This window comes from Pseudonaja textilis, chromosome 1, assembly GCF_049901715.1.
Source record: "Pseudonaja textilis isolate UNSWEBS1 chromosome 1, rPseTex1.2, whole genome shotgun sequence".
NCBI lineage: Eukaryota > Metazoa > Chordata > Lepidosauria > Squamata > Elapidae > Pseudonaja > Pseudonaja textilis.
Window position 1 is genome coordinate 189470149 of NC_141990.1, and position 26453 is coordinate 189496601.

General features: G+C 40.1%; 1 protein-coding gene across 2 annotated transcripts in view; it reads right to left on the reverse strand.

The window, feature by feature from the left end:
* Positions 1-26453, reverse strand: part of CERS6 (ceramide synthase 6) — a 123385-nt gene that overhangs the window by 78093 nt on the left and 18839 nt on the right. For both annotated transcript variants that reach the window (XM_087920009.1, XM_026697100.2), the window contains exon 2: positions 3884-3989. In XM_087920009.1, the coding sequence (XP_087776135.1) occupies positions 3884-3989 (106 nt within the window). The remainder of the gene's footprint in view (positions 1-3883; positions 3990-26453) is intronic.

Here is a 26453-nt window from a genome sequence, read left to right on the forward strand (position 1 = left end):
ATTTATAATCAAAATTCTTAATCAAATTTAGCTATACACTGGAAATTGATGCAATTTTCAAATACAAAAGCTGGATTGATACAACATGCTAACCAAAATCAAGCAATCTTTCAAATTGAGCTAAGATTTTAGATAAGCCCATTAATCTGTGTGTCAAGTGTCTCCGGTGTGGAATGTTTTACTTCCTTTTCCTTTTTATTGCTTTAATCTTTCCTAGCAAGCCTGAATTGCTTGGCAGATATAATTGCTTGGTCGTATAATTTGAATAAATAAATATAAATGGAATATTCTGATACAGCATATTTGGAATTGGCCTTAGATTGTGATGACTCACTATATACATTCCAGCAACAGTTACTGGAATTGGAATTGAGAAGCATCTTAACATGAGCATGGAGTCTAGCACAACAGACGGTGTTTGTTTAGAATTTGAAATCAGTTCAGTTCCTTAGTTGAAATAGTCAAAGGCAGACACCATAATACTTCAGAATTTTGGACAGTTTGATCTTACAATTTCAGAAGACAGAAAGGTAACACAGAAGGACAATTCTATCTAATAACCTGTTTGCCTGCATATTCCAGAGACCAATGAAACGTTCAACGGAATTGCCCACTAGATCACTAGGCAAAACCCAGGTGTCTTCCCAAAACCTTCTGGATCCCCCAAACACCTCTGGTAAGACTTGTGAATTTGTCCATCCTCCCTGCACAAGCTGGTGTTTCTGGCGAACTAATGGAAAGGTATCCAAGCCCTGGTCATATCTCTTATGTTGTGATGTAAAGGCTAGATTAACAGATCTGGCATTCCAAAACATTGGCCTGTGCACAACTTGTCCAGCAATTTGGTCCGCATGAGATGGAACTGGAGTGCCTGATTGGAAATGTAGTGCCAGTCCTTCTTGTCCTACAATGACTTGCTCCTATCTCTTACTACAGTGGCCCCCAACCTTTTGGGTATCAGGGAATGGTTCCAAGAAGAAAGGTTTTTCCGTGGAGTGGATCCCATGGATGGGACTTTGCTTGCTTGCATGGTACAGTTGCTGGCATGTCGCGGACTGGGGCCAGTCCACAGACCAGGGATTGGGGACTCCTGCCTTATTTTACTCCTCCGCCCATCATGTTCACTATTTGCCCTCTTCATATTTGTCTGTCTAAGCCAGGAGTGTCAAACTCAATTTCATTGAGAGCCACATCAGGGTTGTGTTTGACCTTGGAGGGCGGGTGGTGGTGGTGGGTGTGGCCAGGATGTGTGTGGCCATAGTGGATGTTGCCAGCTTGATGTCACTCATGTTGGGGACACCTGTGGGGAGCAGGACTTCCATGAGACCTTCACTCACTCTCATTATAATCTTCCTTCCTTCCTTCCTTCCTTCCTTCAATTGTCTCCTTCCTTCCTTTTTTCGATTGCCTCCTTCCTTCCTTCCTTCCTTCCTTCCTTCCTTCCTTCCTTCTTTCCTTCCTTCCTTTCCTTCCTTCCTTGCTTCCTTCCTTCCTTCCTTCCTTCCTTCCTTCCTTCCTTCCCTTTTTTTCCTTCCTACTTCATTCACCTTTCTTCTTTCTTCCCCTCTCTCCTTATTTTTCCTTCCTTGGTATCTTCCCATCTTTCTTTCTTTTTCTTTTTCTTTCCTCTTTCCTCTTTCCTTTTCTCCTTTCCTGTCCCTTCTTGCATGCTCAAATGCAAAAGGAGAAACATTTCTCCTTTTGTTTTGTTTTTAGTTTGTTTTGCTAGCCCTCTGCCAGCAAAAATGGAGCCCAGAAGGAGTGCACGCGGCTCCCATGGACTCCGGTTTTGGCCAGAAGGGCCTCCTGCAACCCTCTGCCAGTGAAAAAGGAGCTCAGGTGGGTGCGTGCAGCCCCCCCGAGCTCTGTTTTCACTGGCAGAGAGCTACAGGAAGCCATCGCGGCTCAAAATGAGGCGCAGGGGACCTGCGTGCAGCCCCCTGAGCTCCATTTTTGCTGGCAGAGGCACCGTGGGCCGATCCTTTGCTGTTTCCAATCAGGCCCTGTGGGCCAGATCTAAGCACCCCTCAAACTGGATGCAGCCCGGCCCTTGAGTTGGACACCCCTGCTCTAAGCTACATCTCCTCTGTCACTATCCTAGGCCTGTACTGGGTAATCATATATTGATTTCAGAATTGTTACACCTGGCAGCTATAGTCAGGCGTAGCCAGGCTCCAATGGAGGTGACTCTTGAACTACGCAGATACAACTTCCAGATTGTTTTTCCCATTCTTCTTTTCTTTCAATATCAGTTCTATAAATATAGGTAGTACTTGGCTTATGACCGGTCTCTTTTAACAACCATTCTGAAATGGTGGCCTTGGAAATTGTGCTTTATAGTCCATAAACACTTCCACCTGTGTAAGGCCTCCCCTCCTTGCAGTCACATGAATGCGATCTGAGTGTCTGGCAACTTGTTTATGCTTATAACCAGTTACCAAGTGCCCCATGATCATGTGATCACCATTTGCAATTTTCTGCTGGCTCCCTGTTATAGGTGAAAATTTGGTTATTACACTTGAGAATATAAAGAGCCGAACCGAAGCCATTTTGTGTTGGCAGTCTGAACTTTTAAAGTTCAGAACATTTATGCAATGTGTTTTCTGCTAGAAATTATACAAGGTTGCGAAACTTCGTGCTTGGCGTAAGTTAGAGATATGTGCTGGATCGCTTTGACATTATAAGTCACATTAAGAGATATTAACGACCTTCTTATAATCTTCTGATATTTGAATAATAGGGAATCTGAAGATAAATGTGAAGGAAAGAATGTTGGGGGATTTCCAATGGCAAGTGGGGGAAGTTATGTGGAAAGACCCACAACTTTCCTATGGGATGCTATGTAATTTTGATATGAAAAACAAGATGTGTTGTCTAACTGTTTATGCAACCATTTATGGGTATAAAGATGTGGGTCTTACTGGAAAGGGTGTCCCTTTTTCCTCATACTGTGTTCAGTGTGGGTTGCAGGTGATCGGTACTGCAGTATCTAACTCAATAAAAGCCAGTTATGTGTCTTCAGAATATCAAGTCTGTTGTTTCATTTTCTGCGCTCACTTATCACCCTCCCTCCGAAAGTAATTGGGGAAGCCTGCAGGGAAGCTTGCAAGCAGTTGCCACCTGCTGAGAAGCCTTCCTCTCCTCTCTTGAGGCTGACTGAAAAAACTGCCTGCTGGGGGGAATCTCAGCTCTGTGTGGTGTTGAAATTCCCTCCCAGCAGGGCAGCTCCTTGGAGAGAGAAAAGGCCGTGCGTCCCCGGAAGGAATCATATTCTGCATGGAGCTGAGATTTTGCCCCCCACCCCACCCCAGGCATTCTCCTCCCCTCCATGCACAGGAGGCAAACCTTTCCTTGGGCTGCAGGATTTTAACTCTACTCCTGAGGCCCAATAAAAACTTTTCCCAAGTGGATGCAGAAGGGAAATCCTTTGTTTCCTGGAAGTGCTGGGGCTGTGGTAGTTGAGTGAAGGTGGTCACGTGGCATCTTGCTTAACAACCACTTTGCTCAGCGACTGAGAGTTCAGTCCCAATTGTGGTCGTAAGTTAAGGGCTACCTGTAAATCTTTTTTTCCAGTCAACTCAGTCCAAATGCTTTTTTCCTCTTTTCTTACTCCTGTCAAATGTGTCTTGCGGTAATTAGTTAGCACACCCTTCACACTAGCACAGAGCCACAAATATAGCCACAGATCCCATCTTATGTAATAGCAGCATTTGGATCATTTGTGAGAGGAAATTAGCAGGGTACTTCTATTACTCATTACTAAAACTATCAAATTAACATGCTAATGAGACAGCTATTCCTAATAATTAATTACATTGTCTTTGATTAACAACCTTTACATTTGACCAAAGCAAATAAAAGGATTTTAAGGAACACGTTTTACCTTTGTGATGGCAGTGAAGACTTTTTCAAGAATAGCATTAGGCTGAGCCTTCTGTGGTCCATTTGCTTGGACTTTTAAGCCTAAAGCACATGGCTTAGCTATAAACCTAAAATGGAGAGAGAAATAGGGAAGAAAAAGAGAAAAATAATTAGGTACATATGACAAATACTTACAAATTAGGGCATTCTATTTATTTCTTCAGCTGCACACAACTCAAATGATGAAATTATTTTGTCTGCAAATGAGTATATTTAACACCAGTATGTTTAACCTGTGCATGTGGGTGTTTTGCTTCCCAGTAGAGAGACTGCTATTAATCTCCCCCTATGTAATTTTGGTACCATGTAACTTTCAGAGTTTATTGTCCTGCAACAGTCTCATGATTTGCTGGGGTAACACATTCCATAAGGCTTTTGCTAGCATGCTGGTCTGCAGCACTGATGTAGTGTCATATGAATAATAGGTTTAATTGTTTCAAAAAGCTGATCTTGCTTCGCACCTGCTTCAAAAGCAATATATTGAGAGGAACATTTTGCCAAATACAGATGCCTGCAAATACATGCAGATGAATGTAGGAATAGAGCTATGTTAGCCTACGGTTGCCAAAAACCAGAAAGACTTGGGTAGCATGCTTTCAGCCTAACGCATTTTATTGAAAGGCGTAAGTTTTTCTGAGCTACAGCTCACCTCCTAAGATGCATAGAGTGACTAATGTAGGGTTTAAATTGGGGCTGGGTGAGGGAAGGGAAGGGAAGATAGTCACGCAGATACAGATTACATATGACAACAAGTAAAACAAGCACTTTATCAATTAATATTACAATTGTAAACAAACAGCAAAGCCCCTTTGGATTCTGTGTAGGACTGCGTAAAATAAGAAATAGAAGTCTGGCATCAAAACAAAAAAAATAAAGACAAATAATATGAGAGCATTTTAACTTCCTAGGGTATTCCACTACAGATCTCAAATGAGCTGTTTTGGAGCAAAGAAATTCTATCAGCACAGTTGAGCAAGAGACTGCTGAATTCTCATAGAGCAAAAGATCACAAAATCTCTTAACAAGTATATCATCAATTGATCAAGCACCTGCAGTCTGTCTCACAGGTGATTCGCATCAATATAACCACCTTGGCTAACCTGACAACCACAGGTCAGGAACCCATGTATGGACAAGAAACAGACTAGCTTCCAGGTTGACAAAGGAGTTTGACAAGGCTGCATATTCTCCCCTTATTTAACTTGTAGTACTCGAGTTACGAACACAATTGAGCCCAAAATTTAGGTTGCTAAGTAAAAATTTGTTAAGTGCATCGGGCCCCATTTTACGACTTTTCTTGCCATGTTTGTTAAGTGAATCACTGTATTTAAGTTAGTAACATGATTGCTAAGTGATTCTGGATTTTGCTTGTCAGAAGATCACAAAAGGAAATCACATGACTCCGGGACACTGTGTAATAGTCATAAATACGAGCTAGTTGCCAAGCATATGAATTTTGATGATGTGACCATGGGGATACTGCAACTGTCGTAAGTGTGAAAAAATAGTCCTAAGTCACTTTTTTCAGTGCCATTGTAACTTTGAACACTCATTAAATGAACTGTTGTAAATCGAAGACAAACTATATGCTGAATACATATTAAGGGAATTTGGATTGGAAGAAGATGTGCAGGAAGAAGAGAAGAGAAGATCAATAATTTGTACTATGCTGATTATCCTAATAGCTGAAAATGCAAATGATCTTCAAGTCCTAGTATTAAAAATAAAAAAGCACAGTGGAAAAAAATGAGACTAAAATGAAATATAAAGAAGACCAAACTAATAACAACAGGTAGAACAACCAGCTTTAGAATTGACAATGAAGATACTGAAGTGGAAGACAGATTCTGCCATTTAGGATCAACCATCAAGAAAAAAGGAATTCTTGTAGTCAAGAAATATGCCATAGGATGAGCATTTGATAGAGCAGCCACGAAGGCCTTGGAAAAGATATTCAAATGCCATGGTGTGTCAATTCTACCAAGAACAGGATTGTGCAAGGCACAGTATTCCTTGTAACATCCTATGGAAGCAAAAACTGTTCTTTAAGATGCAGGAATGGAAGGATATTGATACCTCTGAACTTTGCTGTTGGGGAAGACTCCCAAGAATAAATATTTATTTATTTATTTATTTATTTATTTATTTATTTATTTATTGTCAATCGCTTACAAGGTAATAGATATAAGTATAAACATGAGTAAGAATACAGGAAATAGGTACGAATAAATGGGGACAATAGGACAGGGACGGTAGGCACAATGGTGCACTTATGCACACCCCTTACAGACGTCTTAGGAATGGGGTAAGGTCAATAGTGAGGTTAAAGTTTGAGCTTAAAGGACTGGGGGTTAGAGGATGTAACAATAGAGTCAGGTAGTGCATTCCAGGCATTGACCTGTTGACCTGTTGATGAAGTCGTACTTTCTGCAATCAAGCTTGAAGCGGTTTACATTGAGTTTGTATCTGTTGTGTGCTCTTGTATTGTTGCGGTTGAAGCTGAAGTAGTCATTGACTGGTAGGACATTGTAGCAAATAATTTTGTGTGCTACGCTTAAGTCTAACTGTAGGCAGAGTAGTTCAAGGTTGTCCAAGCCCAGAATCTCAAGCCTGGTGATAGAGGGTATTTGTTGTGAGCAGAGGAGTGTAGTACTCTTCTTGTGAAATACTTCTGGACTCACTCGATTGTATTAATATCTGATATGCAGTGTGGATTCCAGACTGATGAGCTGTATTCAAGTATTGGTCTGGCTAAAGTTTTGTATGCTCTAGTTAGCAATTCGATATTTCTGGAGAAGAAGCTTTGTAAGATTAGATTTACAACTCTTAATGCCTTTTTGGCAATGCTGTTACAGTGAGCTCTGGTGCTTAGGTCATTTGATATGAGAACTCCAAGGTCCTTGACAGAGTGAGGATCATCAATGAGGTCATATCCATCTAGTTTGTATTTGGTGTACTGATTTTTTTTACCAATATGTAGGACAGAGCATTTGTTGGTCGAGATTTGGATTTGCCAGATGATTGACCATTCAGATACGTAATCAAGGTCACTTTGAAAAATAGTAGCATTGTCAGTGGTGTTAAATATTTTTATGTCATCCGCAAAGAGGATGCAGTTGTTTATAAGGTGATAGCAAAGGTCATTTATATAGAATATAAAGAATGTGGGTGCTAGAACGCTGCCTTGGGGGGCACCGCTGTTAACTTGAGCAGGGTTTGATATAGCGCTCCCTAGTTTTACTATTTATTGCCTGTTTGACAGGAATGCAGTAATCCACTTATTCAGGAATCCGGAAATGCCATAAGAGTTTAGTTTTAACAGCAGTTTGTCGTGTACCACTGAATCAGAGGCTTTGCAGAAGTCTATGTAAATTGCGTCTATAGCTTTACCTGGTCAAGTAGAGTAGTCCATATGTTTTTGCAGTGTAGGAGTTGTAGATTGCAGGACAATTTTTTCCTGAAACCAAATTGTTTTTTGGAGAGTAGGTTGTTTGACTCTAAGTGGAGAGTGATGAATTGGTTAATGATTGATTCCCTGACTTTGCACGTCACACAACACAATGAAATTGGTCTGTAGTTTTCAAAAAGGCTGGGGTCACCTTTTTTGAAGATAGGGAAGACCGTAGCCAAGGACCATAAGTTTGATAAGGAGTTGGTTCTGAATGATATCTCTATATAATGCTTAGGGGTTCCGCTATGGCAGAGGAGAGCTTTTTTAAGAAGTATGCACATAATCCTTCGGGGCCAAGATAGGGATGATTTTAGGTTTCGTAGTGCCTTTTCTATGTTATCTTCTGTAAAGTCAATATGTAGTAGGTCATTACAGTTAGTTGTGGTATGACTAGGAAATGTGGGGCATGAACCATTGCTGTTTACAAAGATTGAACTCATGGATAGTCAAGAAAACAGGAGTTATGGAGGAAACCTGGATTTTTCTAGACCTCCTTTTGAATAATTAGACTCCATGATAAAACATGGAAATTTCATAAAGTTAATTTGTAAAAAGGCTGCATTTGTGGAGCACCAGCCACTGAACATATTGGATATCATATATTCTTTTAGACTTCAAACTGTACTCTGAAGGAAGAGCCGCTTGCGTAGATTCTTACTTAAAAACTAAAAAATCCTGGGACACTTGGGAGAAACTGTATTTACTTTTTGCAGGGAAGAAACCTACACATCACTAGCAAGACTGCACTCTTTTATTTCAAAGACCATCTTGAAGAGGACAGAATATTTAGATCAGCTTGAATTAACCATAAGGGTAATGATTTAACTATGACAGGTCCTATTGTTTTCTTTGCATCCATTTGTATGTCTGTGTTAGTTTCATATTTTGATTATGGTCAAATGACTAAATCAATAGTTTCTATTCTAACTATAAATGATAATTACAAGATGTAACAGAGACTCAGCTTTTGTTATCCCAGGGTTCTAGTCTATTAAAACACAAGAGTCCCTAAGAGGGGAATTGTTTCATTTCTTTGATGAGGAAAAAAGGAGACAAACAAAGGATAACAGAGGCGAAGGCAAAAATGAAAGAGGCTATATTATTGGATTAAGTGGAAAGGGAAATAAAAAAAGAAATAAAAAAAGAAAATCAAAGGAGTTTGCCTGATGTACAAAATGAAAAAGTACATCAAACTTAGTAGAGAATCAATATTCCTATACCTCCAGAAAAAAGGAGTCCTTGCCTTACAACCATTTGTTTAGTGACCAAATTACAATAGCACTATAAAGTGATTTATAACCAATACTTAACACTTACAACTGTGGCAGCATCCCTAGAGTGATGGATCAAAATTTGGATGCTTGGCAACCAGCATTTATTTACAATAATTGCAGCGCTCTAGGGTCATGTGATCACCATTTGCAATCTTCCCAGCTGGTTTCCAAGTAGCAAAGTCAATGGGGGAAGCTGGATTCAGTTCACAGGTGCATGATTCACTTAACAACTTAACAAGCATGGCAAACAAAGTTGTAAAATCAGGCATCCCTCAATGAACAACCACCTTACTTAGCAACTGAAAAATTCTAGTCCCAATTGTAGTGGTAATTCAAGGACTATCTTTACACAGGCAAACAAGAAGTTATCTGGATACTCCTGAGCTGTTTTGCAAGCTTAATCTAATTTCCAATGATTAAAGACCAGAAGGTGCAAGGTGGGTTGTGTCACATATTATCTTCATGAAAGGAAATAAATATGTAATGCATAGCAATTGATGTAAATCCGAAGTCTGGAACTTGTGGAAATCCATGTCTTCTCACACTCACTGTTCCCATGAATTATGGCCATTAGTGAGGAAAAATGGGACTTTGATCTAGCAAAGAAGGATCATAAGATTCTCCACCTTGGTGGCAAATTTAGTTGTTTTTTATTTATTAAATTTATATACCAATTAATAATTAATTTCTGGCAATTCTAGCCATTTGTCAGTCAGTGATGGCCATGAAGAGCCTGTTAATTATAGTGTGATAACCCAGGGCACGGTACAGAGAATCACGCAAACAGCTGGAAGTTCAAACCGCCCTTTTATTGGTCCAAAGTTCCCCAAACACTCCCACATTTCTGGCAAGTCTCCAGCAGAATGATAACAAAACCCCACACAAACCTCAAGCAATTAGTCCAACCCAGGACTGTCTGCACCAAGGCTGCTCAGCAATAAATTCAAAGCTATTTCACAAAACAAGAACAAATCAAGGAGTTCAAAACATCCAGGTAATTAGTCCAGAACACCCAGAGGAATGCAAGGACTCTTGGCCAGTTCAAACACTGGCATGCACACTTCAGAAACTCAGCATTTGTTCCCGACAAATGCCCCTCCCCACAGCATCTCCTTAAGTCTCATTCCCTCAGTGTGCCTTGTGAAGATGGGCAGGGCACTGTCCTAGCACGTAGACTGCTCTGTCTGCGCTGATCATGCCTCCTCTTCACTCCCTGAGCCCTTGGATCAGAAGTGGGTGATCCTAGCTCCTCGCCTAAGCCCTGTCCCTTATGTTCCTCCTGCCTCTGCTCCTCCCCGCCTGCAGGCCTTACTACTTCAGAAAAACCTTGCCGGGACTGACACTGCCCTTCGCCTTCCCTAGTTTCCTCCAAGGCCAACAGAGCCACCCTTTCCAAGTCTGGCATTTCTTGTTCCAACTCATTTCCCCTGCAGATTCAGACTCCGATGGGGGCATGATATATAGAAAGAAACAATACAAGATGTTGTGTTGTGGGTGAAAGGAAGACACTGAATCGAGGTAACACCAAGAACTTCTTTATTCAAGTAACAGCAATGCATCGAGAAAAACCCCATCTGACAGTTCTCCTTTTATAGGAGCTGTCAGACGGGCCAACCAATCAGCTTTTAATATTTTCCTGCCTAATCAGCAGACCAGAGGGAAAACTTCTCCTTTCAATAGAACACAACACCCTTCCCCTCTTACTCTGAACAATAACAAATGAACTAACGAATTACTCAACGTAATCGCGCAAGTAGGCGGGGCGTTTACGCGCCCGCTCTGACCTGCACAGATCATTCAGGTTTGAGGCGGCGGTCAGACCTACTGGGTCTGCTGCTGTTTCTTGTTCAGCCCCTGGAACTTGCTGGAACTCCCCTTGGGGCATGGTTATTTCTTCAGGAGTGGAATCACAGATGCCTCCCTGCTGGTCTCCTGGTTCCCCAGGTGCATGTGGCTGCGGACTCTCCGGGTTTGAGCTAGCTGTAATGGGGAATTCAAAGTTTTTATTACCTTATTGAAAGGCAGGTTTGTTTTTGGGTTGGTTTGACCGTGAGGGAAGTTTCCTATCCTTCCTCTTAACTGGTTTATATGCCTTCTCCATATCCTGCCATGTTCTAATTCTACCTTGTATGATCAGGATCTTGTGATGACTATAATTTGTCCTGGAATCCATAGTGGCCCTCCCATATAGTTTTGTGCGTATACTCCATCCCCTATTTTAAACAATCTGACCTTGCTGGTAGAGTCAGAAGGTTTCTCAGTAGTGTAGCTAGGGTGCAGTCTGTCCAACCTGATTCTAAGTTTTCATCCCATTAATAACTCGGAGGGGCTTCTATGTGTGGTGGCATTAGGCATTACATGTTGTATTAATAGGAAGGTGTCTATACGCTTTTGCCAGTCTCCCGGTCCCAATCTTGCTAAAGCCTCTTTTGTGGTTCTCACCATTCTCTTTGCTTGACAGTTTCTAGAGGGGTGGAATGGCACTGTTAATGCGTGGTGAATGTTCAATTCAGCTGGGAACATTTCAAATTGAATGGATGTAAATTGAGGCCCATTGTCAGAGACTAGGATGTCCGGTAGGCCGTGCGTCGAGAATAATTTTCTTAGAACTTTAATAACTGCCTCAGTGGTTGTAATAATAATTTCCAGCCATTTGGAATATGCATCCACAACCACCATGAAAGTTTGCCCATGAAATCTCCCCCCTCCCCCTCGGAATCTATGTGTATTTTAAGCCCACAGGGATTTCAGGGATTCCCATTCCTGGTATTGGGCTGCTGGTGGTGCTGGCCTAGAATCCTGGCAATTCTTACAGGTGCCTATCCATTCTGTAATATCTTTATCTATTTTAGGCCACCACACATAGCTTCTCACTATCGTTTTCATTTTAATGATCCCCGGATGACCTGTATGTAATAATTCTAAGACCTGTTTCTGTACTTTAGGTGGAACAATGACACGCTCCCCCCATTATAAACATCCCTTGATTTCCAATATTTCATGCTGGCAGTTATAGAACAGTTTCAATTCTTCAGATACAGGCCCCAAGGCCATCCCCTTCCCACCCAGCTCAGTACTTGTCCCAAGGATTTGTCCTTGGCTGAGTGTTGAGTGATCTCTATTATGGTAAGTGGGCTGGGTAATTCCTCAATGAGGAGAACGGTCACTGCCGAGGCTGGGTCTTGAACTGTCTCTGGTAACAGGTAGCAACTGAGAGCATTGGCATGTCCCAGGGATTTCCCTGGGTGGTGGATCAGTTTATAATTATAGGCAGCTAGGAAAATTGTCCATCGTGTCAAGCAGGGAGATAAGATATTTGGAATGGGACGGTCCCCAGTGAGTAGTCTAGCAGTGGTTTGTGATCTGTTATCAGGTGGAAATGTCTGCCATATAAATATTCATGGAAATATTCATTTTATGCCAGCCACTGTGGCCAGCATCTCCTTATTTAATTGACTGTAGTTCCTTTCAGTTCCAGATAGAGTTCTTGAGTAGAAGGCTATAGGACCCTCAGTCCCATTAGGCATGCAGTGGCTTAGGACAGCCCCAACCCCAAAAGGTGAGGCATCGCAGGTGAGGGTGACGGGCAGCAATTCTGAGTATTGGATTATATGCTGTCAAAAGACAGGAGATTTTTGACAGCCGCAAAGGCGGCGGCTTCTCTTTTTCCCCAAATCCATTTAGCCTGCTTCCCTAGGAGTTTGTGCAAAGGTTCTACTATGGTGACTTTACTTGGGAGGAATATACTATAAGACCTAAGAAAGCTTGTAGCTCGGTTTGATCCTATGGCCTTAGTTTTTTCCTTGGTCGGGTATATTCAAGAGTCACCTATCAGGTATCCTAGAAATTCGACTCTGGGGCTCGCAAATTTACATTTTTCCCATTTGACTTTTAACCCGGCTTCTTTGAATCATGCCAACACTTCCATTAGTCTGGCTAACAAATTGTCCCTATTTTCAGCTGTGATTAACAACACATCATCGAAATAGGGGACGATTCCCTGAATCCCCAGTAGGAGGCGATCCATGAGACTTTGAAAAAGCCCTGGAGCAACACTCACGCTGAATTGGAGCCAGCGGCATTTAAAAGCACCCCTATGGGTCACAATGGTTTGGGCCTCTGCGTGGCGTCATCCACCGGGAGTTGTTGGTATGCCTGCGCCAGGTCTAATTTGGGAGGAAAAAAAATCCTTTTCTGAGTGAGTGCAGTAAATGTTGCACTACTTGGACAGGAAAGGCATTTTGTTGTAAGGCACTATTCAGGGTACACTTATAATCAGCACAGATGTGGACTGACCCATCTGGCTTTACGGAGGTGACTATAGGGGTTTCCCATTTAGCATGGTCTACTGGTTCCAGTATGCCCTGCTCTATTAATTTGTCAAGCTGTTTGACTATTTTTGGCTGTAACGCAAATGGCATCCTGCACGGTTTGAGCCTTATCAGGGCAACCTGGGGGTTTAGTTCAGTGAAATAGGGGTCCCCACATACTTGCCCAATCTGTCATTGAAAACATCCGCAAATACCTGGATCAGTTCCTCAGCGCTGTCATCTGGTATTATATGAACACCAGTCACCCTGAGTCCCAAAGCATCAAAACAGTCAAGCTAGGTAAGTTGCCTTCGACAATCGTCAGTTGTAGGGGCCCTTGAAATTGCTTAAATGCCACCCGGAAGGTTCCCATCCCCATGACAGGGATGTGATTCCCTTGATAATCTTTTTTAAAAATTCGCTGGGTCTTTAATGTGTTGTTGGAGATGCTGGGCTTTATTTTCTTCATTGTAACCCATGAGACTATTGACAATGAGGAACCTGTGTCTACTTCCATGTTGTACGGTGCTCCTTCAATATGGATGGTGATATTAATCTTCTTTGCTCATGGGGAAGTGGTTCCCAATAGTTGTTTGGAATGTCAAAGTTGGTTCAGAGTATTGGTTGTCCTTCTTCCACAGTTTCTATGCTTGTTCAGTTTTGAACCCTTTCTGTATAGTAGATTGGTTGTTTCTGCCTGCTGCCGGCTGGCTGGCTCTGCAGACTCTTGCTAGATGCCCCTTACAATCGCAGTGATGACAGATAGCCTCCTTAAATCAGCAATTTGATCTTGAATGGTTCCCGCTGCAACCAGCGCATGCGGACTGCCCTGTTTCTGTTTTTGTTGGTTTTTTTGTTTATCTTGAGTCTGCAGACATCTTCTTCATTGTCTGTTGACTCTTCTAGCTCGGTGTGATCTTGTCGGGCTGTGCTGCTGCAGCACATGTTGTTTGGGCTTTTTTTCTTTTTGAATTGCTGCCATTATTTTCATTGATGTTTCGGTGGCTCGGGCTGCACCTAGTGCTGTCTTCAGAGTGAGTTTGGGTTTTGCGAGCAGGCACCTTTGGAGGCTTAGATCTTTAACTCCACAGACAAGCTTGTCCAGCAATATTTCTTTGAGATCCCTAAATTTGCAGTACGACAGATTTTTGCAGGGCTGCGATGTAGTGACTTATTGATTTGCCATCATGTTGGCTCCAACGGTGAAATTCGTGTCACCTGACAATCTTTGAGGCCACTGATGCATAGTGTGTCCTGAGTGTGGAGGCACCGTTTGTACAGTTGTGGGAGTGACCAGTGCTCTGGCCGTATCAAAGATTTCTGTATCACAGTAACTCAAAAACAGGACTCTCTTCCTATTGTCCAAGAGTGCTTACAGCTCGTTGGCTTCCAAGAAACACTCAAATCAGATTAAATAAGAGTCCCAATGTTGAATGGCTGGGTTGAATGGTGTTGGTGGAGCGTGTGTGGTCATCTCGCCGAGCTCAGGTGATATCTCTTTCCGATAACCGTTTCTGTTTGCTCTGATGTTCTGTCAATCTTTCCATCAGTTCTTTTTGTTTCTTCTTCCTAGGATCCCATATTCATCGCCAGTGTTGTGTTGTGGGTGAAAGGAAGACACTGAATCGAGGTAACGCCAAGAACTTCTTTATTCGAGTAATAGCAACGCATTGAAAAAACCCTGTCTGACAGTTCTTTTATAGGAGCTGTCAGATGGGCCAACCAATCCGCTTTTAGTATTTTCCTGCCTAATCAGTGGAACAGGGGGAAAACTTCCCCTTTCAATAGAATACAATACAAGACTATAATTGTGCATGCTAAAAATCTACCTGAATTACAAAATTTGAAAACTATGAAAACTATGATTTCATGAAGCTCAAGCAGTAGTGAAACAGAGACTATAGTGCAGTGGTGGGCTGCAACTTTCTCAAATGCCTTTTGATATTTCGTAAAAAACACATTGTTCTTCCTGACTATTTTCACAGATGATGATTTATTCCCATCGCCTACGTTCTGTTCTCTCTTTCTCTCTAAAGGGCAGATTTCTGTCATAGTTTTGTAAGTGATATTCCAAACTAATCAGATTTCTTTAAAAAAAATACATGTTATTCAGAATAAAAAGATAACCCACCTGCTGACCCAAGGTAAGTTATCTCTCTTCCACCCCCAGTTCTGTAACTTAAATAAAAAAGTTAAAACAAGAAACCTCATACAAAAGAAGAAAATCATAATACAAAGCACCCTTATACAGCATGAAAATGTTGGTCAAATTAAGTATCTGATTTATTTGCAAGAAGTTTTTATATTCATCTAAATGAGATGAGACAGGGTCTTAAAGATTAGCTGGAGGGGAGAGGGAGGAGACAGATGGATTAAATTCAGATTTCAGTGAAACTGTCTATATATCCTTAGGGCCAAATTAAAAGCTGCACTTTTAGCCAATTGGCTGAAATTGGCCAGATCCACTAGAGAATATTTTCATGGATATTGGTAGTTCTCAATTTACAACAGTTCATTTAGTGACCATTCAAAGTTACAATAGCACTGAAAAGAAAGACCTGTGACTGTTTTTCACACTTACAACTATTGCAACATCTCCGTGATCTCATGATCAGAATTCAAACACTTGGCAACTGAATCATACTTATGAAGGTTGCAGTGCCCCAGGGTTATGTGATCCCTTTTTGCAACCTTCTAATATATGCAAAGTCAACAGTGAAGCCAGATTCACTGAACAACCATGTTATAACTTAATAACTTCAGTGATACACTTAACAATTGTGGATGAAAGGTGTAAAATGGGGCAAAATCAGGGATGGGATTCTTCTAGTTTGCACCTATTTGCTAGAACCGGTTGTTAACATTCTAAGCAGTTCGGAGAACCGGTTGTTAGAAGAAATTACTGGCCTAATCCTGTAAGGAAGGCAGGAAGGAAACATTCTGGTGTTGCTGACAGAAACTGCCTCTCTGTTAACCCTTATTACATTCTTGGCAGGACTAGACTTCCTGTCTCAGGAACGTCTCTGGAGTTCTTTCCCCCTCTTTTGCTGGTACTTTGCTTGTGTGGAGTGACCATTCAAAGTTACAATGGCACTGAAAAAAGTGACTTATGACCATTTTTCACACTTATGACTGTTGCAACATCCCCACAGTCATGAGAGGCCAGGCGAGGAGATGTGTGCCTCGATGTGAGTGATATTGAGTTGGCCACACCCAGCCAATAACATGACCACAAGCCATGTCCACCCAGTCACATGACCACCAAGCCATGCCCACAGAACCGGTTGTTAAAAAATTGCATGCCACCCCTGGGCAAAATTCATTTAACAATTGCCTCAATTCAAAATTCAAATTCAAAAGTAAATACCTCACAGCCAGCTGACTATTGTCTGATACAGTATCGACAAATAATTCATTTCTAAGGTTTAGGATTTCCAAAAGCATACAGGTGGACAGGAAATATTTGATTATTTAAAGTAGACTGGAAACCAGACTTCTTACATATTTAATAATGTAGCATAAAAATGGATATAGCTGATATTCCAAGTAATTTCCATTTGCTCTTCTTTAGTGAAAGACACCAATATGCCTTCCACATAAATTATCAGCAACTAAAAAACATGGTATTCCTCTTTTTGCTATGAGAAAGCATTTTATCCCTCCATTAGATAGCAAAACATGGATGGAGCTCCATCAGTATAAAATAATATGCAATACAGCAAAACATCTAGCCCCATACAATATAGAATAATGACCCTGTGTGATATGGAAGTTTCCAAAAATTGTAGAAGTATGAAGAAAATTAGCAACAAAATATAGTTGGGGAAACTTTGGGTAGTATACTTTAAAATGAGAGTTTATATATATATTGGAGTTAGGTTCAAGATGTATAATCTGAACATAGCTACCTGAAATGCAAGCATGTAAGATTTGAAGTGCTAAATGGACCATATAATTCACTTTGCTGTTGTACCAAATTTCTGCTTATTTTTATCAACCATTTAGTGCGGTGGGGAGAATAGATGTTGGAAGCATTCCATTAGAATTGTGGAAGAGAATAGTAAAGCTCTGGTTTTGGAGCTGGCATAATACGGTAATTTTTAAAAGCTGGCATAGAGTATTTCTAGAAGAGGAAGGAGATTATATGATACTAGCTCGATACCCGTGCTTCGCTATGAAACTATGTGGTCAGGCTTAGTTTTTGGGGAGGAAAATAAGGGGAAAAATTCTGCCTCTTCCTACCAGCATCCATCGGTATTCATCTGGCTCCCGTCCTGTCAGTGTGTGAGAGAGTTGAGAGCTGTTTGGAAACTGAAACAGTATTTGCTGTGTGAGCAAGGAGACAGCAACAAGCCTAGGCGTGGCTTAGCTCAACTGTTCTGTACTAAAGCTGGTTGCTGCTGTGAAAGTGAAACTCCTCTCCTCTGCTTGTGTTTTGCATTTGGAACAGAATTATTTTCAGGTGGGGAGGGGGAGTAGAACTCCTTAGCATCAGAATGTGTTAATAATAATATTCAAAATACTAATACTCTGATGGCCATTTTGAAAAATGCTTTCTTGGTGAGCACCTAGAAGCCAAGATGAATATACGTGCCAAATTTCAAGTTTGTAGGCTTTATGGTTCTGGAGGTTTTGTGATGATGTGTGAGTGGTATTTCACTTTTATATATATAGATTCTTTGGAAACATGGTCAGGAAGACATTTTGGTGCAGCTCTGAAACACACTATTCCTTTCATCTGCAATTAATTCCCAATACAATCTGTAATAAGTAATAAGTTATTACTTATTCTAAAGTAGCCAGTAATTCAAAGTAGACAATACAAGACAAACAGCTTCATTCTTTCTCCTTCAAATGTCAATCTTTACATTCACTGTTTCCCAGTTTCCAATCTGTCATAAAATAAAGAGCATTCTCTTTTCACGCACACAAAAGAAGCAAAAATATTCTAATTTTCCCTTGCAGATCTACCACCCAGGCATTTGTCAATAAAGTATTAATCTTTATTTGTCTGATGGTTTGCAAAAGCATGTCTTCTACTAAGTTGGCTAGACTGCAAGAGAAAGGAAAGTTTTAAAGTCAACACCAAATGCTGAAAAGCTTCAAAGGTCTTTCTTTCACCAGACCAGTAAGATCTCCTAAATACTTTAGAGCAAGTCTAGAACTATGACATCAACCTTCCAAAGCTCAAATTTTATTTTAAGACTCGAGTGAATGAATGAAACACAAGCTAGGAGTTGGAGACTGGGATGATAGGGAAGACAATCTCCATTCAAAAAGCTATAGGACAGGCATTCTGGCATGACTGCTCTATCAAAACCTAAAATGAGAGAGAAAACAAGTAGCTGCTTTTTTAAAAGTAATTAGGATGCCACTGGTTTGCTGTCTGTAGTATGTAGTAGCCAAGAGTACATTTAATGGCAGAAACATGGTAAAATTTCCACATGATGTGGCTAATAAATAACTACTTCAAAGAAATGATGTCATATAGAATAAGCTCCATTCAGAAGTTTCTAAAGTATTTGAACCTGTGAATCATGTCCAACAATGATGGACATTGTCTTGAAATGTTCTTAGAAAGGTAGTTGCAAAGGTTGTGCAAATATACAAAATTGGTTTTATTTTTCTAATACTGCTTACTTCATTTCCTTTATAAATCAAATGTATACAGCTACCCATCTTATGTAATGTAGGAATTGTACAACAGTCAACTTAAAAAAAAAGAATATGAAAACAAATATTTAAAAACAGAAGATCAGAGATAATGGAGATAATTAAATCTAAATTCACAGTGGTACTTTGGTACGCAACTGCTTTGAAACACATCGAATTTGGTACTCAATGCATCTTGATGAGAAAATTTTGTCCCGATACTCAACACACAAGCTAGAACTTGGCTGCCTTGTGACTTATCACATTATTTCTTATAGGAAAAACTTGTTTGGTACTCATTGTACCTTGCAGAACCAATTATGATGCGTACCAAGGCATCACTGTATACGCAAGCTCAAAGCAGAGAGAGTGAGTACATCAACCTCAATAGTAGAGCTATCTACACAAGTTTTCAGTTCCTGGCATGTCCAGGCCTGATGGCATAACCAAGTTATGAGAGACCTCCAGGATACTGAAAAAAGTGAAACTAATCAAATATCCGGAGGGAGACTATTCCATAAGGGGGGAATAGCAGAGAAGGTCTGTCACCTGGGAAATGTAGGTCCTGGAAGATCTTATTCTCAGCATGTCTTCTCTGCCAGAACTAAAGGTCAGCGTTGATATAATCAGGGAGAGGTGGTCCTTCAGATAACTCAGTGATACTATATTGTTCAGAGTTTATAGATAATTGATATGAGTTCAAATTATTTGGAATTTTACCTGAAAAGTATCAAAGGTCATGAGAAGTAATAAAAATTACCATGAACAATCACTACTTTGCAAACATGTACACCAAGTCATTTGCATTTCCTTGAATATAAATACAACAGCACACCCCAATCCTCAATGGCCAACATATGTTTTCAGAAAGAGTGGTGTTTGGCTTTGTAACTGATTAGAATGATGACTATGTCCTCCTTTGTTGAATATATTTGGCATGTTCATATCAGCCTTGGTCCTCTTATCCTGTGGCACATACTGTCATCCTGATATCCTTATTGCCACTCTGAGGCTGGAACATATGTCCATGAAAGTGGAAATATCAGTTCTCCAGCCAGCACTCCTATTTCCTTTTGCAGGGAGAAAAATCTAATTTCCTAGCAGTCAGGAAAAAAAGGGGGAATTATCAACCATAGAAAAATGTCCCACTCTAATGCCCAAGAAAAACATGCAAGAACATTATGTTTTCAAATTTCCTCTTAAGCAGGAACAGGAACTGAGATGATAATTAGTTATTAGTTAGGGGGCATGCATAAGCGCACCAACGTGCCTACCGTCCGTGTCCTATTGTTTCTTTTATTTTTCTTATATGTATCCATGTATTCATAACTATGTTTATACTTATACCTATTACCTTGTAAGCAATTGACAAATCAAATCAAATAAATAAAAATTAGTTATACCCAGTTTTCACAAGATCATTGGGACAAAGAACAATGATGCCAAATTCAAATTGGTGTAGCTTCTGCATGTGGTAAAAAACTGCTTCCTAGTAATTAAACAAATACTAAACATTATATACATTTTTGACTATTGCCAAAGATTGAAATTACAGAACTCAAATGGTAAAATTGTATTGATTGGATTACTGCTAAAGGCCGCAAAGTTAGTGTTTGACTAAGATAATGACTATTTGAAATTAGACGAAGCTCTGATCCACAAGTTTCCATTGCTGGTAGGCTCTGGGTCTCTCGGTGCCTCCTGAGGCATCCTCATACAATCACTGAATGACCACTGCTAGGACAGCTGGAATTGCGGTCATTGAGCGAAGTGATCACATGGGCATCTCGCTTCTACACTGCATATATTGATAAATAAATAAACATAAAAATAAATACTGCATGTGTATATCTATACATAAGGTTTAAAAAACCCTATGCTAAGATTTTAAATTATGACTATTTACGGTTGTACACTAAAATACATGGATAGTTACTTCTATTATACAAATATATAGGTAAAGTAAAAATGCACATCAAAGTGAATTTGCTTATTAATCAATTTCAATTTGAGAAAAGAAAATCATTTCCAGAAAAAAAAATCATTGTAGAATTATAGCTTATAGAAATTACTCAGGCTGGAAAATCAGCCTATTCTGTTACCTGGATTATTTATCTAATTATGTTTTAATTATTGTACCTATGTATGTTCAGGAAATAATTTGCTTTAAAAATTAAATTTACATTTTAAATAATAAACTTTAATTTTATTAAATGAAATCATAACATACTCAATATCAGCATAATATAATCAACCAATTAACAAAACCCAACCAGGTTTTGCCACAATATGTATGTTCATTAGAGACCCGGAACTAATTATGGCTTCAAACTGAATTCATTTAGGTATTAGAAATACTTTGAAGGTATTATACCCTAATATTTTTGGTGCACTCCTAAAAATGCACCAGCTGGTTCCTCAGATGTTAACATTTCAAAGTAGTACAAGTAATTGTTGACTTATGACCACAACTGAGCCCAAAATGTTCATTGCTAAGTAAGGCAGCTGTTAAGTGAATTGCACATCATTTTACTTTTTTTGCCATAGTGAACCACTGCTGTTGTTAAGTAAATCATGTAAAGTAAATAATGCGGCCAGTTAAGCATATCTGCTTCCCCCATTGACCTTGCTTGTCAGAAACTGCCTGAGAAGGTTACAAATAATGCTCACTTGACCCCCGGGGCAGTGCAATTATCAATAGATACTTGCCAGCTGCCAAGTGCCCAAATTTTGATCATGTAACCATGGGAATGCTCCAACGATCATAAGCGTAAAAATCAGTCATAAGTCACTTTTTTCAGTGCTGCTGTAAGTTTGAATGGTCACTAAAGACATGGTTGTAAGTCAAGAACCTACCTATTCCTTAGTCTGCCAAAACAGTAGCTTTATTCTATAAAAATTCCGGCTTGCTTAGGATCACAGAAAAAATCTGGTATTGGAGGTAGCTTGCATTGAAAGTGTTTATCCCAAGTTACCAAGTGAGTTTTCTGGCTGAGGCTGGGCTACAACCTGGGTCTCTCTTGTGTGACTTTCAAACTTTAATCATCACAATGCATTGCTGTAACTATTCCAAGTATTGTACTTTCAATACTACGGAGCCTCAATTTTAACAATACATTCCATTAATTTTGTTTCAGTATGCTTTGGAACCAGATGCTAAAAATAGATGAAATATTTTATCTTATGTGGTGTTGATAACTATGGATCAAAAAGCCAGGTAGGGTAGATAGAAAAATAAAACAAAAAGGAACAGAAGAAGGCAACAGCAAACTACTTCTCTGCCAAGGAATGTCCATGATGTCACAGGAGGCAAGCAGAAATCAAATGGAACTATGAAAAGTGCAACTACTACTGTATGTGGACGTTTTGCAGTCAGCCAGGTCACAGTTGTCTCAAAGGTGCTTTTTTAAAAGGCAACTGGTTTGTTTTTTCACTGAGGAAGAAGAAAACATTTCATTTCGCATCCAAGAAGCTTCATTGGCTCTGGCCAGAACTGATGAAGCTTTTTGGATAAGAAGTGAAATATCTTCTTCTTCCTCAGTGAAAAAACTGTCCAGTTGCCTTTGAAAAAGGGCCTTTGAGACAGCTGCTGCTGTCGCTGTTATGAATCTGTACAAAGCCACAGCTCCCACCTGCTCATCAAGCAGGAGCAGGGGTGGGATTCAATTTTTTAACAACCGGTTCTGTGGGCATGGCTTGGTGGTCCTGTGACTGGGTGGACATGGCTTGGTGGTCATGTTATTGGCTGGGTGTGGCCAACTCAATATCACTCACATCGAGGCACGCATCTCCTCGCCTGGCCTCTCATGACTGTGGGGATGTTGCAACAGCTGTAAGTGTGAAAAATGGTCATAAGTCACTTTTTTCAGTGCCATTGTAACTTTGAATGGTCACTCCACACAAGCAAAGTACCAGCAAAGGAGGGGAAAAGAACTCCAGAGACGTTCCTGAAACAGGAAGTCTAGTCCTGCCAAGAATGTAATAAGGTTTAATGGAGAGGCAGTTTCTGTCAGCAACACCAGAATGTTTCCTTCCTGCCTTCCTTACAGGATTAGGCCAGTAATTTCTTCTAACAACCGGTTCTCTGAACTGCTTAGAATGTTAACCACTGGTTCTAGCGAATAGGTGCCAACTGGTAGAATCCCGCCCCTGAGCAGGAGCCATCCAACCACGGGGACCCCTAAATTGTGCACCAGTTCACTTCTGATCCAAGTGCAGTCCCATCCAGAGTCAAAGATAACTAATCACCAGACCCTCAAACTCAAACTACTGCATCTTTCAAGGGTTAAGCCAAAGTCTGTTCATCCCCATACAGACCTTTACAGGCCGCAGGACAACATTACAACTTGCCAGGCTGGGGCAGAGATGTAGAACTGGATATCATCAGAATGTGTGTGTTAAGCATCTATGTCTACAGGAGGAAAGCCTTTGCATGTTCTTCCATCAGCAGGGTTCTGGCTCATGGTGAGACAATACAGGTTTTCCACTACCCTTTCTAGTAGTGCATTTCTGCAGGGGAGCTACTGTCATTAGAATGATGTCCATAGGGGCTATTACTTCTGGATTTACTTTGGCGGTTGGAATGAAATACAATTACAAAATTAAAATAGTGTTAATAAATAAAAATCCAATCCTATTTAATCTTTGCATCGCATAATTGCAATTCAACAATACACAAATGGAAGTATGTGCATAACATGCCAGCGACACTGCAGACACATATATTGATGACAATTCTATGCCATGCAGATTAGTAAGAAAATGGAAGAACTGTGTACATATAATCTAACACAACATATTAATTTTAATAATGGATTTAATTCATGACTGCTCATATTTTTACATAAACACACATAACAGACAGAGAGGGAGAGAGAGAGAGAGAGAGATTTTTATAGATAAAATAGGAGTGCATGTTGCACATTTTATTTTAAAAATAAAAACTAGGGTTTTTTTCACATGAAATCTAACCTGTACTTCTAGGCAAATTGACAGAACTAGGTCAAATACTTCTTAGTATTTCTGGCCAATTTCAGTCAATTGGCTAAAAGTGCACTTGAGACCAGCCTTTAAAAAAAATCATTTGAGCAATTCAGATCCCAACACGTTATTCCTACTAGAGACAGGTAGGGAATAAAGGATGCTATACCACCACACTCTTTTTTAACCTGACACATCTGATTGTTTCTAAATCTTCTATTATTTTAGCATTAGACAATTCTACTTTGTCAATGTATCCCTTAGGTGATACAGCAGACTAGGGTGGCAGATAAAATATTAACACAGCTAATTAGTCAAGTGTATGATGAAAGCAAACAAAAACAATTCTGTACTTGGGTTAATGGTCAGGCAAAGGTACATCTCAGGTAAAGTACATGGCAAAGGTACATGGTCAGGCAAAGGTACAAAAAAAGTACATCTTTTTAATACTGTTTTATTGATTTGTATGTAAGGAGCAGGAAAGCTACCGTAAATCTTGCAGGATAATCATACCTGTTTTTCAAGACATGCCTGCAAAGCCAGAGATTCTTTTAAGGCTTGAACAACAGAAAATCTGATGGTTTGACCAACCACAGAAATACAGACCATTAAGAACTTGTATATAAAACCATGTCTACTAAGGGCAGGGGACCCCAATCCCTGGACCGCAGCCCACTACCAGGTCGTGGCTTAATTACAACGGGGCCATGTGACTGGCGGGCCAGTGGACATATATGTGCGCAGAGCTTGGTGTGTGTGTGCTCTGGTCCACCACTTGCATGACTCAAGTCGCATGCACACGTGCACGACAGTCCACTGCTCACACAGCCTGGTTCCTCTCTCCCCGCCAGTCAGGTTGCCAATCCGCAAAGGTTGGGGTCTGTTGTATTAAGGGAAGACATGTTAAATATAATTCAAAAGAAAATTGAACTCACCAAAGGAACATCTTGATCTATTTTCATTTGTAGGTTAGATCAACTTTATAAAATTGTTCAGGTTTGTTTTATCTATAGCAGGGGTCCCAAACCCCTGGGCTGCGGCTTACTACCAAGCCATGGCTTATTCACAACCGGGCTGTGGGAGCAGCAGCCCGGCATGGAAGCTTGACTCATGTGAGTGATGGGCCGATGTGTGCATGCATGTATGTGCACACCGACCCACCACTCACATGGCCCAGTTCTGCTTCCCCCCCACTAGGCGCAAAAGATCAGGTTCTAAATAAAAATTTAATTTAACGGATTTATTGTTACTCATGCCTAAGTACAGAAATATTATCAATTAATGGTTAGCACTTGCTAGGAGTTAAAGAAAAGTCAACAGCAGTTCAAGCTTGAACTTGGCCCACTTGTAGCTACATAGAGATTCTAGGCTTATTCCTCTTTTAACTCCACCCCAGGTTCTGTCAATCCTACACACACACACATACACACACATACACAGAGTCCTAATTGACTGAGAGGATAAATACATCCTATCAATAAAAATAACAAAAATTGAAGACAAGAGATTTCTTGCACTCCCTACCAAGGTAGACCAAAAATTGAATCAACTGTATTAAAAACCAAGTCTTACCACTGTGATCTCTGTCCTTGCATAGAGCATGTCTGCATAATACATATATACTTCCAATATGTTCCTACAAGTGATCCACTTATATCAAGCAAATTATTTCCATCTTTTTTTTAAAAAGCAAATAAGGAAAAGCCTTTCAAATTCTAAGTATCCAAGTATCATTTTTCTAGAACAGTGATTCTCAAACTATGACTGATGAAGTTCTGCTATATAGCTAAGATTTATTGCCAAGTTCTGGTTAGGGGAAAGTGAATCTATATACTGATTACTCTCTATCAATTCTGCTGTCCATTGATCAGGTAACATCTTGCTTCCAGGAAGAGGTATCTAATATTCTAGGAATTCCAACTGAAGAAAAATCCTTAAAACGCCCAGGAAACAAAGTTACTAAAAATATTAAAAATAAATTCCACTGAAATTTCAGATAGATTTTTTTTTTTTGCAGAAAACTGAAAGATTTTGCTCCAGCTATAAGAAAATCAGTCAGATATAGGATGATTTTATTTGGCCGCAGAAACAGGAGTGGTGGGGTCTCAAATTTAAAACATTACTTTCAAGCAGCACAATGAAGTAATTTGCTTCAAATTGTATTTGATGATTTACCTAAGTGGTAGAATGCTACAAAGAGTATATCAGAACCTGAGAATTAAAAAAATATATGCTTTTTCAGCTCAAGATCTATTTTAAATAGACAAAATCAATAATGTTTCAGATCTGAAAAAAAGATATCTAGTATTAATAGATGATATCTCCTTTGTAATAACCCAGCCATGCACCTGCATGCTGTCCCAAGCCCAAATAAATGGGGAGGGTTGCAGTAAGACCTGATAATTTATTTTGTAAAAGTCTTGCTAAAAATTTTTTATGAGACTCTCAAATGAATTTAGTATGGTGTCCAATGTTCACACACACACACACACATACACACACACCGAGGGCAGAAGGTACTCAACAAGCTACTGAGGAAGAATAAGGACTTGCAGTGATGGCATGAATGACATGCCTGGAGCAAATCCAACAGGAATCCCAGCTGATGTTGCAGCCAAGAGTCTCACTTAGCAGCCTTAAGCCCAAAACTGATACACTGAAATCCAATTGAATCATGTTTGCTTACATCTAATAGACAGAATCTTGCCAGACTAAAGCTGTAACCTTCTAACCTAACAGATATTCACTGGGAGATTCTAGGGCATGTCTACTTTGAACCTTTTCCTCCCCCCACCACCCCGTCCAGTTCAGGACTGCACAGCCTCTTGTTATGGGCCTCTCTCTGGAATGTGTTGTCTCCTCTCT